This window comes from Egretta garzetta, unplaced genomic scaffold (genome assembly GCF_000687185.1).
Source record: "Egretta garzetta isolate BGI_Z169 unplaced genomic scaffold, ASM68718v1 scaffold656, whole genome shotgun sequence".
NCBI classification, from domain to species: domain Eukaryota; kingdom Metazoa; phylum Chordata; class Aves; order Pelecaniformes; family Ardeidae; genus Egretta; species Egretta garzetta.
This window is the reverse complement of record NW_009259968.1, coordinates 795097-813818: the sequence shown is the minus strand read 5'-3', so window position 1 is coordinate 813818 and position 18722 is coordinate 795097. Positions and strand designations below refer to the sequence as shown.

At 40.7% G+C, this 18722-nt stretch overlaps 1 protein-coding gene across 1 annotated transcript in view; it reads left to right on the top strand.

Annotated features, from left to right (window-relative positions):
• The first annotated feature begins 4785 nt into the window (after positions 1–4785).
• PDZRN4 (PDZ domain containing ring finger 4) overlaps positions 4786–18722 on the top strand; it is a 109250-nt gene continuing 95313 nt past the window's right edge. Inside the window, exon 1 of the mRNA XM_009640271.2 lies at positions 4786–4854. Coding sequence (XP_009638566.1) covers positions 4786–4854 — 69 coding nt within the window. The remainder of the gene's footprint in view (positions 4855–18722) is intronic.

The window sequence follows — 18722 nt, the reverse complement described above, 5'->3', positions numbered from 1 at the left end:
GCAGGGCTGCTCTCGATCCTTTCTTCCCCCAGCCTGTACTGATACCGAGGGTTACCCCGACCCAGGTGCAGGACCTTGCACTGGGCCTTGTTGAACCTCATGAGGTTCACACAGGCCCACCTCTCTAGCCTGTCCAGGTCTCTCTGGATGACATCCCGTCCTTCTGGTGTGTCAACCGCACCACTCAGCTTGGTGTCATCCGCAAACTTGTTGAGGGTGCACTTGATCTCGCTGTCTAAGTCATTGATGAAAACATTAAACAGCACCGGTCCCAGCACGGACCCCTGAGGGACACCACTAATGGGAGATTCCACTTATGGAGCCCATTTGATTTCCAATCAAGTAGACCTGGGTAGTTTTGATAAAAATTACAGTCCTGGGAAATACAGAACATGGGAATTATATGTCCCGCCTTCCCTCCTACCACCCTTGTTCTTGCTGTGACTTTAAGCAGTGCATGAAGTCTTCGTGGCAGCACTAAAGTAAAGGATATGAGTTTAAACAAGTGTCTCTTCTTTGGACATAAATTAATGTTCCTGCAAATATTGCATTTTATTGTAGATAGACATTTTTACTTTTTTTAATCATGCATTTTGTAAGTGTGTTCTGATGTCTGTGGAAAACATATAGTGCATTTTTACCTTGAGTTAGATTTTCATCTATCTCTTGTGGGGAGTGTGGTTAAATTTTCCATTTTTTTATATTTGCAAAAATCCATTTTATTGGACCTGAAGCCCATTTAGTGACTCTGTACTGCCATCATTTGTACCTTCATCTAGCCTACTGGGTAATATGCATTATGTTACTTTGGAGTTCAAGCTGGTTAGCTTGTATGCAAATTCTGAGCCTTTGGGTTACATTTACTGAAGTTTTTTTAAGTTTTTCTCTGCAATCATAGGGCTGGAAAATTCCGTGTTTTTCTAATACGCAAACTGACTGATGCATACAATCACCTGATTCCAGCAGCTGAGGCTTTATGAAAAACACTAGTTATCACGATGAACTAAAAGATGTGGCCAGATTCAGGTCAAGGCTTGTGAGTTCGAGCCTTTGTTTAGGACAGGAGGATAAGGAAAGGGTTTCACCAACTCCCTTTTTCTTATGATACTTATGTTTTACAGATATGCAGCCTTAAGACCATAAATTGCATTGCCATCCATTCTGTTGGCTAAATTTCTGGAATTCTTCAAAATTTATAGAGTATATGCAGTAGGGTTGGTAATTTCAGGAGGAGCGTGTCAATTCAAGGGCACGCAAAGGAAACTTGGAATTCCACATCTGTCTCACTGGGTTTCACCACTGAGTTTCAACCAACAGCTTCACTATCATTACTTAAAATGAATGTTGTCTTTTATTTTATCTCTTTTAGCTGTGTGATAAAGAAGATATAAAGGAGTGAGTGGCCTTTAATTTGCGGTGTCATTGCCTTGAATTTTTTGCAATGGTAAACTTTCAAGCATGGGTGCTTATAATTAGACACTTCTATACCTCAATGAGGAAACTATATACCAAATGTGTAAGCCATCTCCTAGATGCTTAAAATGAATTAGGGGACCTAAACAAGGGCACCTTGTTTGAAAATGTTAACAGAAATTTTGCTGTAACTCTCTTGAAATTAAACTCCATCCCTTTGCATTATTGCATTCCTGGTTTGACTATAAATTATGATTTTAGTCTTTATGGTAACATTAAATTGTAGGTGACGAACATGGAGAACTCCATAATCAAGAAAAGCATTGAATTATTCAAATATCTTTGAATTACATGTAGAATAAAAATTACTTGATTATGTTTTAGTACCTTTTTGGTCCCTTTAGCTGCAAATTTGATATTGGAGGGGGATTAAGAGGAGGGAGAGAAGGAAGGAAAGAAAGAGATTGCTTTCTCCCCAACGTCAAATTCAACTTGACCAAAGCACATCATGTGTTTCATTTTAGTCATTAGTTCAATTAAGTTTTGCTTCGAATGTCATTCTGTGCTGCACAAAGTTTGGTATTTTGACTACATATGAAATCAATCAAACCAGCATATTTAGATGGAGCTTAAGAATCTGGAAGTACACCTTTCCTTCTCAAATAAGTCTGTTCAGCCCTGAAGTCTGTGCCCATTAGTGGCCACAGGGCAGAAGACAGAACCCTTTTACTCTCTGTATGGGCAGAGGGCAGGCACTTGATAAATGAATGGAGAAGCCTATGTTGGCTTCAGAGAAGGAAACAAAAGAACCAAAGGAAGAGCGATGAAAAAAGAGACTGTCAGGGGAAACTGCTGAAAGATTAACTGTAGTTTTCCATTGCTTGTTTTATCTGTTGGGATTGTGAGGGATTTTTGTTGTTTGTTTGTTGTACCTATAGAGCTGGATTCCTGTTGTAATATACCCTTTTTCCCCCCCTTTTTTAAAAAACTAATATTAAGGGACTATCGAAAATATACCAGGGTAAATCATGGCTCCTTTTATGAATGTAGTTTAGCTTTCAGACTGTGTGTGTGTCAGAGGAAGAAGTTGTGTCAGTGGAAGGAGAGAACACTTTCATCGAACGATGGCATGGTTGTCCTTGCACGACTGTTGTCTAGTTCATTGATCTGACTTTCTTAAGTTCAAAATTTACACATCTGAGAATCCTTCTGCACCTCACAATATAGAAACCTTCAAAGATTGAGTTGATGTTTGCTTCATGGGTTTAAACCTCTCAGCATGAACAGCATTTCATGGGAATGTGGAGGAGGAGAACAGAGGCTGATTCTTTCTAACAATGGTGAACCCGCCTCCATGGTTCGGCTTTGAAACCCTTGGACTTTGGGAAAGTTCAGAACCAAACCTGACTGCTCAGGTTCTTCCACCAAATAAAAATTAATCTTAATGTTATGTTTCAGAACAGTGCTGGAAGCTGATATGAGAAGAGCTTGCTCTGCAATGGTCATTATTTGATTCCTCCTGACTCTGCCCATTTATTAAAGGAGATGAAATTTAATTAAGATTCAGTCTCAACCTATCTGTGATTTACATAGAGGTTCTAGCAAACTTTACTAATATGCAGAGTTTGCAGTAATGGTCCAGTTTTTCCTGTAGGTTTCTCTGCTTGGCTTTCATCCCGGCTGTTAGGTAAAATTAAGGCCCAGAAAATTGGATTATTACATCCCTAGGGGCAGGACTGATAAGCAGCACATGATTGTTGATCTGCTTGCTACCCGGTGTTGGTGGTGTTTGAGGTGCCGCTAGATGCAAAGCCAATTTGTTAACAATTAGTGCTCATTAGAATCATTTCCTGTTATCGATTTTAAATGTTTGACAAAGCACTTTTAGGAAACTACACCCCCCCCAAAAAATAGTAGCTGTACATCAGTGCTTAGTAATTACAACTCTTTAGGGCCCAGTGTCAATCTTAACTAACTGGTTTCATTGGTTTCCAAGTAATTATTTCTGCTTTGGATCCCACCTGCTATCCCCTCCAGATTAAAGATGCTTTGAAACAAGGACATAGTTCTTGATTAGCAGAGTTGCTGAGCAAGGAGTGATAAAACAAAAGCAACTTTTTTATCTTCTGTCTTGGTTTGTCATGGCTTGGGCTTTTTATTTTTGCATAACTACCAATGGATTAAATGATATACAGTATAGGAATTAATGTCAGCCTGGAATTAAGTGTGATTTCCATTGGCCTTAACATTTAACATGCGGGTTTAATTTTAAATGCATCCTTGCCTTTATACACACATTGAGAATTGTGGAGCCATTAAAATCTAATTTACCAATGGTAAAATTAGATATAATGGCGTGTTATAATAAAAGCTCTGATATCTGGGAGTCCAAGAGGGTATATCTGTTGAGTTTCTTGGAAATTGGGGCTATAATTACTATTAATCTGTTTTACTATGCCAGAAGAGGCTCGGATGTGAGATTATTTAATAAACAGTACAATGTGTGTATATATGTAAAAAGTACCAGATCAGGCACATCTGCATTTCCCCATATACGGGAGATCTATGACAAGTTCTTATAGACTCATGCTTTTTATGAGTACGCTGGAATTTTTGGCTAAATTTGGCAGTGTCAAAAGGTGAAGCTAGCAGTATAGCCACCTGGGTTAATTTTCTCTCCTTCCTTCTACGCTTTAAATTTTTAGCAACGTCAGCTCAGGTTTCACAACCAGTCTCTTAAAATGCTTACAAATATTTTAAATGTATTCCCTGATCCCTGCTGCACAAGGTGGAGACCTAACATAAGACTTGACTTGTGCCTTTCCCACCCCCATTCCTGAATTAGCCTGAAAATTACTGTAAAAATTAAGGCGAGCGTGGGTGAAATACGTGAAGCTGAGTCCCTCTAACCTTAATAAACAGAGATGGTATTGACACAAGTGAATTTTGTTTAACCACAGTACATTTGCTTCTTAATTAGTGAATATTCATCTGTCATCAGCAGCAGCTATGACACCCCTCCCCGCTAACACGTTCTGTCATAAATAATCAATGAGAGGCTATTAATATTCATGAGTGAGAATCTGTGTAGTCATGTGCACTGATGCAGAGACAGGGGGAGTGTTGCCATGAACTGAGTCGAAACTCTGTGTGTGTATACGTGAGTGTAAGATAGTTAGGGAAAGGGAAGAAGAGCATGCTGCTACACACTGCCCTGCCTTGTGCTTCCAGCTAACAGTGGTGTGCCTGTGTTTCGGGGCTGGAGTGACTGATGAAAAACAGTAGTCAAGTCTGGAGGGTGATTCCCTGTCAGTGCATTTGCCTGTCAGTGCTGGGGAAATTAGAGGCTTTGCTCTTGTGTTGCTTATTAGGATGGGCTGCAATCTGTGCACTTTTCAGAAGAGAGAGGAGCACTACAAACTGCTCTATGAAGTTTCACAGGTGAGTGCAGAGGATATTACCAGCATCTCCAGAGTAAAAATGTGTGTTCTTTACAGCGAGTAAGTAGAGATGCTTTTGTTTTGCTTTGCCTTTTTTTTGGTTTTTTTTCCTTTGCAAAATTGCTAGCTAAGTTGTTTGGGGTGGGGGGTGGTAATTATTAGTATTTTGGGTGCCTGTTGTTTTCTGCTCGTTTGCCACTCCCCCTTCAGATGACTTCCTGTGGGATTCTTTTAACATTTTTCTGCATCTTCTGCCAAGATGTCAGTCATATAGCAGCAGTCTCACTGAACCGTATCGGTGATGTTTTAAGGGAGCCCTTGGCTTTGGTAATAAGACTGATTTCAGATAAGTTGCACTGCTGCCTCTGAAAGCATTAGGTCTGTGATCTCAGGTATTTCTAAGTTAAGGAACAAAGTTTTTATGGCATGTCTGTGCTGGCCGGGAAGTATGTTAAATTTGCAGATTAATTAATTGAAATGGAAATGATTCTGAAACGTGCTTGTCACCTTTAAACAGGTCCTGAGTACAACAGGGTTTCCATGGGTGAGGTGTGCTGCCTGTTCATTCACTCTGTGTGTGTTATTTCTGTTTACTACTAGACAAAGATCTTAATCCCATCTAGGTATTTTTGGTGTCTCTTTCAACATCGTAGCAGCGTAGCACTGTGCTGCTAACATGTTCCCAGCTCCTTCAGAATAAGATGGGAAAAGACGGAACAAGCAGTTACCATAATAGCCCATAGTTTTTGCTCAGATCCTATTGAATCAGTATTTGATTTGCAGCTTTTTGTTTAGGGTTTTGTTGGGGTTTTTTCCCCTCTTGGCACAGCAGACCCTCGCATACTAAAGTTTAGTGCCTCTCTGTAATTTGTCCTGGCTTTGACACATTGCCGTTGACGGAGGCTGAACGCTTGCAGTTTTGGACTGTGCTGCTGCTGACAGGCAGCACGGAGGAGAAAAAACAGCTTACGGTGTTGGTGGTCTATTGGCACAGCAGCAGCTAAGTGCCCATTGCCGACTGGTTCCCTCCGAGTTCCTCCTGACGTGATTCATTTCACAGTGGGCTAATTACAAAGTGGATTCTCTACACATGAAGCAGCCTCCTCAGTTGTGGTGTTAATGCACATTTTCATGGTAATGTGATCAGAGCCTCATTAGCCCGTTTCCAAAATGATCCTCTGCATTAATTAAATATAAAAATGACTCTTTTTATCACCATAGAGAGGAAGAAGAAGATTAACATTGTTAATTACTACTGGGGGCAATACCTCTGCATCATTTTTTACCACAGAACCAGCAGGCGTATTCAATCCTAAAAGAGTGTCCTTTTGCAGGTAACCTGCCCATTGCCTTGCCTGGTGAAGACAGTCTCTAGGTAGCACACTTCCCTTTAGTTCAATAGTTAGTTGTAATCCCAGTCTCATGTTTTCCTACAGCAGCGGCACAGGGAAAAGCCTAGCAGCGCATTTCCCTCTCCTCCCTTTCCCCCTCCCCAGCTCTGGATTGCCAAACTGGAGAGTGGAGCAGGTCGGTGTCTGCTTTTCTGTGCCAGGGAATAAGAAATGCAGGTTGTGCTGTGGAGGGAATTAGACATTTCTTAAAGGGCTGCATGTGCATAAGGGAAGAAAGAGGCTGTGCCTGGTTTAGAGTGAATGCATTTTCAAAATATTCCTTGCAGTAACGTTGCATAGTAATAAACGCTATTGAAATGATCAGCAGACCCAAAGGTGGGGGGGTTTAAGAGATTCTAGAGAAATTCTTCCCTTTATCTGTTATCTTCTCTGCTGTTGAGTTGGAGTGTCTGTGGATGTGAACAACCAAGGTCCAAAAATGAACTAATGCTTTCACTTTTTTACTCTGGTGCTTGCCAGATAAAGGGTAATCCCTGGGAGGATCTGAGCACCTTTCCTTGGGGAGTTGAAATGCAGCGAGCCTGGTGCTGCATCTTGTGCTGTTAGGGAAATGTCACTGATAAGGTGCAGAAGGAGAGCAGAGAAATGACTTAGTGTGCTCGCTGCCGGATCCTGTGTTCATCTGTAAACTCATCCCTATCTTTGTTTCAGTGGATGCAGGTCAGAGCCCAAAGGATACCGAGTGTATTTTTAACCAGGTGCTACAGTAGAAATCAGGTAGTATCTCGCACCATGACTGCTTCTGTGTACAATACTGATTTGCTGCTATGGGGGGGAGCAGCAGTAGAATATGATAAATTAAATTAAGCCAAGGCAGGCATCACTACTTGATTTGCAAATCCCTTTTTAACTCTCCAGTCCTGTAATTCCTACACCACAGCCTTAGCTCTTTCATCTGCATGATTTCTGGAGAGCTTGGGACAAGTTAGCCTGTCAGGGACATGAACTGACTGAGGATGAGCTGTGGCTCACCGGCATATGTGGATCAGATAGATTAATTTATATTCATATAAGGAAGCAAACCTAGCCTCATCTCTCACCTTTCCCGTGCTAGGCTACCTGATACTGTGGGTGGTCTGTGCACTCGTGTACTTAAAAATACAGTAAACAAAGGAAAGTGTGTTCGCAGAGGAAAACCAGGCAAGTGCTTACAGTGAGGCATGTTTTCTGCTACTGTCTGTAGTGAGGTCAGATGCAGCACCAGAAAGCTTTTTGTTGTAGAGCTGCTGGGAAATTAAGACATCGTTAGAATTTGTATAATTCCTCTCCACCCCCCCACCCCCCCACCCTTCCTCCAGCCTCGTTTGCCTTTCACTGAGAAAGCAAAACAGCATTTGCTCGCATGACAGAGACTTTTATTTTGATAACTGTGTCTTGCACGTGCAGATTGGGATTAAAACAAAAAGTCAGATAGTCTCGTTTTAAGAATGAAAGCTTTTGAGTAACCAGCAGGCATTGGTGAAGGACCCTTGTGCTTCTGAGTGCCTCTTCACCTGTCCTCAGGGCGTGAGGATGGCTCAGCTTTACTTCTTGACTTCACTGTGAGAAAGTATCAAGCGTAGCACTCCCCCAAGTCCTCTTCTCCATATGCCTACCAGTGGAGAAATGGGAGGTGTCTGAATTTGAAATTTATGGCCCTACATGCTACTTTGTGGGGTATTTCATTATTATTTCCTGTGTGCTGCATAAGCAGGATGGAGCTAATGAGGCTGCCGCCAGGAAGTCTACGTCAAGTCACTTAGAGAAGGTGGGACCTGGTGTGTGCTCATGTCCATTAGGAGCAGACCTCTGCCATTCTCAGCTGATTTTATCTTGCTCTGCTGGGGTGAAAGAAGTGAGTTTAAGTTACTGTTAGCTGCTTGATGAGGACTCTTCCCGTTTAGTGGAAAGGGTAATTGAAATATGGCAAGGATTGGAGATATAAGGAAGAAATTCTTTACAATGGGGGCGGTGAAACACTGGGATGGGTTGCCCAGGGAGGTAGTGGAGGCCCCATCCCTGGAAACATTCAAGGCCAGGTTGGACATGGCTCTGAGCAACCTGATCTGGTTAGCTGTGTCCCTGCTTACTGCAGGAGGGTTGGACTAGACGACCTCTATAGGTCCCTTCCAACCCAAAGCATTCTATGATTCTATGATTCTGTGACTGGAGGGAATGAAACTGAAGCACCATCTGATCAATCGTCAACAGTGATCTTCAATAGCCTTGTGTGAGTTTCAAGGAAATGCAAATTTTTCACAGAATTCTGTGGATATCATATGGAAATAATTTCTTTCTGCTGGATTTTTTATGCTTTGTTTTCAAAACGTGCAGTTAACCCAGAGAAAAAGAGAGGGGGAAGAGAGAGAACACAGTACTTTTGGAGGTCAACCAAAGAGCAGCATGAACTTATTTTTTGAGTTATGTGTTTAAGAAGCAGTCCTGGCTCAGGTCAGCTTAGAATTGAAAGGCAGAAAGGAGAAAAGCTCAAAGGGAAAACAGAGGCAATCTGGGATGGCTCACAAAGTCAGTGGTGGAGCTGGGATTAAAACTGGGAGGTTGCACATTCATATTTTACATTTGACCTGAGATGATAGTAGACCCTGCTTGCAGCGGTTTTAAATCCTCTGAAGACTGATTATGCAGTTTGCTTCTCATGTTGGTTTCCATAATTAGCATAAAGCTTAAATTTTCAGCAGTTTAGAGTTCTGATTTTATGTTCATTTTGATATCCCTTGGGCTGCTTGAAGTACTGAGTTTTAGTGGTACATCTCTTCAAATTCAAAGGTGTTCACAAGAACAGACATCAAGCCTGCCCACTGAAACAGCAGAGGCACTTCTGTGTTTTTCAGGAGAAGCTGCTTGTATCTGGCATTGGAATAAGGAAAGAAAACTGGGGGCCAAGCACTGTTCCTTGTCACTGGGACCTGCCTTCTCCAGTCTTGATTAAGTTTGGGGTTATTCAGAGGATTAAATAGACTAGATGATGTATTCCTTATTTTCCTTCTGAACCAACCTCCAGCCACTAGTATTCATTTTTGGTACTTATGCCATGTGAGGTATTTACACAACAACTCCTCAGGGTGGTGTTTGCCATTAGCTCTCATTTTTCTTCTGGAGATACCTGCTGGCAGCTTTGGCGTCACCTTTGTTTGCTGTGTATCAGTGCCACTTCCAAATGCTCCTCATGAATTTCACCAGCAATAGGAAAGTACCGTCTTGTGCTGCATCAGCACAAACATGTCTTTGGGTCCATTTATATCTAAGTTCTATTTTTAATAAGAATTCTGTGGCAGGACACTTTTGCCTCTGGAGATATGAAAGGAGAAAATTCTAAATTTAATTGTCTGGAAAATAATTGAATTATCTGAGTTGAATTAAGTCAGTAGCAAAAGTAGATCTGGCTTGTTCTTACTGCATTTCCTAGCTTTTCTTTCTTGCTCCTCTCTAAATTTTTAAACTTTTTTAAACAATTGAGAACACCCTGATTCTTATTTTTTCTAAGCAGGTCTTTGAATACTGTTTTATCTGTCTGAAAAGTTCAAAAATAAATTTTGACGTGCTGAGGGAGTCAACAAACTTGTAAGAGAACTGTTCCCTCTCAGTTTAACTGAACACTTTAGAGCGCTGCTCTATGTAATTCCCCTCAAAGCTGCACTGTCTCGTGTTAGTAGAGCAATGTATTTATGGAAAAAACATAATCAAGTAAAGCTTGTCATAAGTTTCTAGCCATGTCCTAGAAACTTGCTTGGAATTTCCTTAAAGAACCTCTGCTGAACTGAAAAGACTTTAAAAAATCAGTCCAGAGAAGTTGACTTCTCCTAAAGATAAGAGATGGTCTTTGTGGTTATCAGGCACAGCTTTCCTGGTTCTTCTGTTTCCTTGCTTATTTACTTTACACCGATAATTGAGCAGCATTCATCTAAATAACTAATCCCATTGCCATAACGTTTCTGCAGGCTATACTCAAAAAGAGACACCAGTGCTGTGGCACTGCTAACACCTGAGCTCTTGCTCCTGGGTCACCACACTGGGTGCTGGTCTGTGGACCTAGGGAACATTGGCTGCCCAGCAGTAACCATCCGCAGAGCCCCGGGGAACCCGTGCCTCACCTCTGTGCTTTGAGTCACTGCATACCAATTGCTTAAAAGGGAAGATCTGTCTGAAAGGCCACCTCTTGTCTGGATTTAGGCCCTCATCACAGACCTGTGTTTGGGTGTGAAGGCTCCCTGAGGAGTCCTGAAGGATTGTGCCGTGGGGATTTGGGTCTGGGGACACGCAGGGTGCTTAAAATAGCCATTTCTGGCCTCCCGGACAGATGATGGCTGTAGAGAAGACACTCATGCATACAAGTAAGCATATAAGGAAGTCGTCATCTGATTTCCTAAAAACCTAAACCCATTAGCAGGATTTTTGGGATCATTCTTTTGAACATGACACCTGAATTATATGCTAAGTACCTAAGTGTTATTTTGGATCTCATGCCAACTGCCTTTGATAAAACACTTTATTTTTTTTTTTTTTGTCTGATAAAATCAGGAAACTCTGAAGTGTTGCCACTGCCTTCACTGGGCCAGGCTTTCATTTTCTGTCTTTGTTTACTGTCTTGTAAAAGGCATATAGTTCCTGAGCATACCTCAAGAGGAAGGATAAAGAAAGAGTCTTGAGATAAGAAAGCAGACAATAGTATGTGAGATAAGAATTCAGGGGATGGGTACAACAGAAGCAGCTATAAAAAGCCATACCAAGATTGTATCAGTAATCTGCAGGGACATGCAATGCCATGAAAATAAAAAAAAGTGGTTGAGGTACTGAATAGTATGATTTCCTCTGTCATTTTGCTGTTCCTTAAATCTTGAATTTAACAATGGGGATTAAGGATCCTTCTAATGATCAGATTTTCATACATTTTTTGCAGAGCTATCCTTTCTTGAGGCTTGCTTCCTGAATGTGATTTGGTATGGATATAATCCTCAGGCCTAAGGCAAAACGTATCTTTATGTGAGTCTTATACATCAGTGATGTGATGAAGCCAATCTTGCTACCTTGAGCATTCACAGACTGGTAACTGCTGAAGAAGCATATTTTAAGGGTTCAGTATTTTTGTTTTGCAGTTCGTTGAAGGGGAGGGGCATTAAAATTCAGCCAAACACACTAGCAAGTATATGTTAAAAGTTAATTGACAGTAGGCTGTTTCACCAGGTTTCTCTCAAGAGCTAGGAGCTTAATGGAGATACGTATAGCAGGGCTTGGCGATAACCAGCAGTTCTTCAACCCAGGGGATTTGGTGAGGTCTCATAAAAATAATTTTAAAAAAAAGAAGCTGAAAAATGCTCAGATCTTTGGCTTTCAGGCTGTTTAACTTCAAAGTGTGTTTGACCTGTTATTTTAAAGGACATGAGCTTTTTGTAATAGTACTTGCTTTTCTGTCCATCCCATAGCTTTGAACCTGCTGACTAATTTCAACCACAAAGGCTTTTCTTTTCTTCCAGGTTCATGCAAAGTAGTTTGATGATACAGTAAGGTAGATTTATTTTTTTTTTTTCAAGAGCAAGACAATTTCCTAGTTTGCAAAGTCACCTCAAAATATCAAGACATGAAAGAATTTTAAAATTTAGATGCAGATTATTGTTTGTACGCTTACTTTGTGGTTGCAGTGAAGATAGTTGCTTGCTATTTTGTGTGTAATAAGCTTGTCATTTGTTTTACTTTGCTCAATAGTTGTAACAAAAATGTCTATTAAGAGTCGCTATTAGATCAGTAGCTGTTAAAAGGTTATCTATGGTTTTTTTCTAATAAGCAGCAGTTCAGAAAGAGAATTTTACACATACTTCTATGCCATGGCCTGAACCTAGAAATGGAATTGCAGCGTCTTCATATAACACACTGCAAACTCTCTCTTACAGTTGTTTATATTTTGCATTTTAGTTTAAAATACTGGTGTGGACAGGCAGAGGACAGCATGCCTATTTGGCAATTTCTACATAATAGGATGATGTAAACTTGCATGACCCTCACTATTGTGGGATTTTATTGTTTCACTTTGAGGAAGCTGGGAAATTCTATGTATCCTTGTTCTCTCGGGTGGAAAAAATAATTAATTCCTTTTCCTCCAGGATGAAGGTTGGGGGTTTTTTGTTGGTTTTGTTGGTTTTTTTTTTAACCAACAGAAGTAAACCCTGATAATCAGCAAAGTGAAGCAAAACAAACATTCGTTTTCCTTTGTTTTGTGGTCTGATTGTGTACAGTAGCAGTTTATTCCCTAGAGGTTTTGGCTGTGAAGTTTGACCTCTGAAACAACATAAACACGGTGGAATGAGTAATCCTCCAAACTACCACATCATATCTAGAATTCCTGTGCTTCATGTGCATTAATGTCAGAGCTGAACCTGAGATGACTCAATCTGCAAAAGTCTACAAGCATCTTTAATTTGTCTAGATACAACTTACGTTTTGTGTTCTTCACCCCGCCGGAGAATTTTTTCTGTTTTGTTTCATATTGCTCAGCATTTGGGGAGGTTGTTTGTTTTTTTTCCTAGCTCCTGGAATCATACTGTTACGATAAAAACACTTAATTAAAAATAGTCTCAGGTTTAGCTTACAGTTTAGGAAATTTGAAAGGAATTGGGATGAGCTTGGAAGATAATGTTTAGAAACAGTCAAAATTCTTGAGGGTTTGGTATTCTGCATGTCTGGGGTAGGCATCATCTCTTGAACCCACCCACATGGAGTTAGCAGCTGTGCATGGCCCTAAGGAGGAGGAAAATGTTTGCCTCTGTACTTTCAAGGCTTGTCCATAGACATCAGTGCCAACAGGAGCCAGCCATGGCTGTGTCAGTACATCCTGGCGTGCTTGAGACCGTGGCCAGTTTCTGGCTAGGATCGCAGGTTCTGCCCCTGCATCTGCAGACATGCCTTCAGGGACCATTCCGCTTGCAAATGTCACCACAGCTTCTGTGTCCATGTGCAGCAAACTGGTGAGGCTCCTGGGAAAGATCGATGAACTTACTAGGTGTCCAGTTGCTCTTTAATGTCAGAAATATAATGAACTACAGTGCCAGGACCCATGTCCTGAGAACCAAGAGGAGCATGGGAATGGGTGCACTTTGCTAAATCCTTTTGAGGACGGACCAACTGAAGTAATCAGAGAAAAGGATTATCTTTGGTTGCCTGTGATATAACAGAACAATTGACTGACCTATTTAATATGTCTGATTGTATTTATAATGTGCTTTTTACATATTATAGTGATGGATTTGCAGGGAAAGCTGCTCAGGGAATAATCATTATTCAGGCCTTCGAGCTCCTCATGGCGAGAATGTGAAATATTCAGATTCCTCATGATATCTGTGGGCACATGAACTGCCAGCTCAAAACAAATTTTAATGGCAAGAAAAGATGGAAAAAAGAGTCAATTATTAGTTAAAATTCAGCATTTGGAATGCTTTCTCAGAGTTCAGGGTTAGTAAAAGTGGGGGTGGCATCTGTCATTCCAATATGGTTTTATGCATTTTTTTTATTTAATTTGTCATGTAGTCTACTGTTACATTCAGGAAAGACACAGACCCATAATTTTGTAAATGGGGAGTTCCAGAAAGTATGTGTGGTGTCTACATTGTTTTTCACTGATGAATATAATTCCATCAAAATCAAAATGCTTCACAGAAAAATATTTCATCAAAACGTGGTCTTAGAGGAAAAAGGTGGGAAAGAAATTTCCAGAAATGTCTGAATATTATTTATATATCATAGTGAAATATTTCAGGTGAATAACTTTTGAAACATCTTATATTCAGCAGTTTTTACAATGTCGTGTTATTTCATGTAGTACAAAATTTGGAAGCCAAAAGTTAGTCAAGTGGTCTTTCATCTCAAAATGTTTTGCTCTTTCCAGAGGGGGGTGTGCTGTTTGTGAAATCTCAAACCTTCTCCTGACATGGAATTTCCATCCTCTCTGAATTTCCCATTCTGAGATATGTGGGGAACTCCTCCCTATGTATAATCTTCTTTACCAGCGCACACTTCTTGTAGAGATTTTGTTAGAGAGCAGCCTCATAGCTTGTGCGAGAGAAGGAAAGTATATATAGCAAGAAGCATTTGTGTAAACAGTTTCCAGCAAGGTACTTGTTAGAAAACCATCACCTTCACAGTGTATGTTGTGATGCCAGGGAGGGATGTTGCCCTCTTTAAGAGAGTGTGCCAAAAGCTGGCTTTTTGCCTTCTGGTATCACATGCCACTGGATGGGTGATGTGGTGTCTTGAGGCATAGGGCCCTGTTTAGCGTGGCAGCGGGACTTGGGGGTCTGGCTCTAATTCCTTCTCTCATGAGTATATCTGAAGAGGTCCTGGCTTCTCTTTTCCCTTTCTGGTATGAAGTTCTGTATTATTTAAAGCTTTAAAGATTAACTGTAGAGATGTTGGCTAATGGCTAATGAAGAAACCGGAATAGTATTGTCTAATAATGATGATGGAGATCACAATAAGCATTGTAAATGCTAGATCGATCCACTTAGCAATTATTGGTAAAGTTATAACACAAGCGGATCGTTGCAGTAGAGTGTAGATCTGTCTGCACTTCTGGAGTCCCACGCTCCCTCCGGGTCCAGAAAGGGTTTGGTTCCGTTTGTTTGTTTGTTCCTTCGCTGTATGCTAACGGTCAGTCTTGATAGTAATTTTCGTTGCAATTTCCCCAGAACCTCTTCTCAGATAACTAATGGGGCGAGTTGGTTTGTTATTCAAGTATTTTATTTTATTGTGCAAATTAGAGGCTTTTTAATATGGAGCAATTTATAAACATAAATTTATTGGTATTGCTTTCTTCAGGTACTAATGAAAATAGGAGGGGTTTGCTACCTGTTCATCAGTAGTGGAGTCCTGCTGCTGTCAGTAAGTTTGGCATAGATATAAAGTCTCCTCGCTCCTATGGGCATAATATATTCCAAATCTTATGTGTGAATCTTACTAAACCATTTAAAAATCTTGGTGAAGCAGTTTTAAGTTCCTAATACAGGAGGTTGTTCCCATTTATCTCCAAATGACCTCTTTGTCCCCAGATTTACGTATTTCCTTGAATTAAAAATGTCATTTGGTCATGTTCAGTAGGAGAATGTCTTTGAAAGTCTGACCTGTGGGAACATGATGGATAGTGACAGGGGAAGGATTTTGCCCAGTGAGAATACCAAATCATGTAGCACTGTAGTTTCACTTACTAAATATTGTCCAGGCTCTATTGTTGAACCCTATGCTGCCAGTGTCACTTTGTCAGGATGTTTTCTGTCCTGTGACTAGTAGCTTCAAATGTACTCATCCATCTTCTTGTCCCATTACGTTTCATGTGACTGATGTTCTGCACCCATTAAAATTGATGGGAAAGAACAAAGAGAAGAAAAATGTGCCCTTCAACTGATTATGCCTTTGAAAGAGCAAATGAGACTCCATTGCTATCTAGAGTAAAGCACAGTTATTTCTGAACGGTTATTTCTGGTTTTAACTATATTACCAAACTTTTATTAATCCTTATTAGCAGTAGATCCCTTGTTTTGTTATTTTGATATTATATTGAGAGCAGTAAGTTTATGTCAATCTTTTCTCCTTTAATTTTGTGACGATAAGTGAACATACAGGCTCTCTTAGCTGTATCAGCTGCCTCTGGTAATCTTGCCCATGAGGTGTTGCTAGCATGCCCGAATACCCTCTCAGGGGAGGACGGAGGTTTGACAAGCCCAGACCTTTCCTCTGAGGAAGGACCCACAGGGCTTTGCTCAGCCACAGCTCCTGTGAGCTGAGAGAGCACTTATGTGGGACATCACCACGTTCTGCTTGGTGAGAAGTGCTTCCTCACCTTACACTAAGATCTTCAGGGCAATTAATGTGAGACTAGAAATACAAGAGCCCTTGTAGTATTGGCTTTATCTTTATTTCATGGATACAGATGGTTTCCCAAAATGCTAGTCCAATGTTTCATAGTTAGACGAGGGCCATTAGCCAGCTGAATGGAGAGGAGAGATGTCATATTTACTGACAACCAAACACAAACCACAGAGGAAAAGCAGAAGTGAAGGCTCCTGAGTGATCAGTATGTCTGATTATTTATAGCTTATATGACAGCCTTCTCAATACAGCAGCCAACCATTCTTTCACATTTGTGCATAGTAATGAGGCTTTAATTTTTTTTTCAAATTTGCGTTTTGACTATGGGCCTTTTGTGCCCCAAAAATGCAACTTAATGGGCCCTTTAGGCTCCCTGATGTCCTTGCAGAGACTTTAGCAAGTGCTGACTGCAGCTCTTCACTTCCCTAGTGGTGCTAGTATGCATTAAAGTTTATTTCCATGGAAAGCTCAAATATGTTTTAGTTTTGTAAAACTTTATGGCAGGAATTTGGGATTATTAGACTTTGTCTTGAAATGAATGCTTTGTCTTGGCAATTTAGGCTTAGTTGGTGCTCTAGCTGAAGTTCCCAAAGTGTGTTTGGCTTGGGGGCTGGGAAACTGCTGCAGAGAGCTCTGAGTCTTGAAAGATTGTTTCCTACAACTTTACCTATAATTATTTGAGGTTTCTGATAGGCATCCAGGCCTGTTGCTCTGCCCAACACTTTTCTCAGACTAGAGATGGTGTATTATGAATGTGGATAATCTTCTCATGTTGGCAGTGGGTTCACTTGTGTTATTATTTGTCCATATTTTAAAGACAATTGCTCACATCTATAATTTCTGAAGAGGAGCTTAATTAAGATTAAAATAGGCTAGTAAGACTGTAAGAACCTAATTTAGTAATTTCTTTATGAGCTTCCCTGCTCTCTTTAGCTGCTTACTTGACCTCCAGCTGAGAGTGGATTCATTATTTTAAAGGAACATTCTTAACAATAATTAACTCCCCAAATGAGTGGAAGTTACACAAAAAGGCAACGAATCTTTCATCAGGTCCTACTTATGCAGGACAGCTCCGGACTATTCAAGCACACTGTCACCCTTAACGTTAGAGGAACTTGCACAAGTAACCCCAGAGTAAACAGGGACATAAACTTTATGTGCAGGGGTACATTGCCACTGTTTTACTCTATGCTAAAATGACTTGGGGAAAAGGGACTGGTGGCAGAATGCACCCTTTCTTTTATTTAGGACAAAAGTAAGCAACAGATAGCTGATGCTTTGAAATTTGCACCCCTGTAATGGTAATTCTTTCCCACGCATTTGCCTTCAGTGGGATATGAAAAAGGTGGGAAGTGGGATAGAAATCTTGGCTTACCCTTCTGGATTGCAGTGACTGCAGCAGCTGCTGGGAATAGGTCCCAATGAATAAATCCTGTTGCCAAGCAAAAGCGCTTCTTAGCACTGTGCAGAAAGGTCATCACTCAAATAATAGCGCTGTTAATTTCTATCATGACTTGAGAAGGGATAGGTCTCAGCCTCCCACCTCTCCATACCTCAGGAGACTTTAGCTGGAAGCTACTCTAAGCCTTGGGTTACAGATTTTCAGAAAAGCTGTTGTTCCCATGTTTTTGATATGGATGACACTGAAAAATGCTTAGCTTTTTATTGTAGTGAGGAAAATCTGAATGCAAGAGGAGGGATGAGAAAATTGGATTTCCTTTTATTGCACAGGAACACTGTACAACACTGACAGAATATTTACTCCTGTCTCTTTCTTCTAATTTGATTTTCTGACTACCGTATCAATCTTTGTTCATTGGTGAAACAAAATTACAAAGTATCATAGGTGTTGCAGCTCGTACCTCACCAGGAACCAAAAGACAGGAGAGAATGAAGGATTTGAGCCATTCTAGAAGGTTTATTTGCAAATTCATCCACGATGAAATGCACCAGGAGTGCGAAGTGTTGTGAGATGGCTCCTCAAGCCATTTCAACCAAAAGGTCTTTTGTGGTTCCTTTTTTAATCCTTCTAGTGAGAGATTTTGTACGTATGGTATGGATGTGTTCAATACTAGTAAGTATTGAATTCTGACTGACTAGCTTGCTTTCCGCTCCACAGCACATGCATAGTCATTTGAGTAATACAAATTGCACTGGCATTACTACTATGTGCAGCGATGTGGAGTAAAACTTTACTGTCCACAGTTAAAATACTGTGAATATTGTTCCAGTCATAGGCTAGTTTTTTGCTAGTGGAAGATTATATGTTTTACCTTGCTGTTAAAGAAGCGAATACAGCATCACGCTGGGGAAGTTCACGTTGCCTCCCCATACTGGCATGGTTTTTGTTCAGCCCATACAGAATCATAGAATGTTTTGGGTTGGAAGGGACCCCTAGAGGTCACCTAGTCCAATACCCCTGCAGTGAGCAGGAACACTGCTAACTAGATCAGGTTGCTCAGAGCCCCATCCAACCTGGCCTTGAATGTTCCCAGGGATGGGGCCTCCACTACCTCTCTGGGCAACCTGTTCCAGTGTTTCACCACCCTCATTGTAAAGAATTTCTTCCTTATATGTAGTCTAAACCTACCCTGGTTTAGTTTAAAAC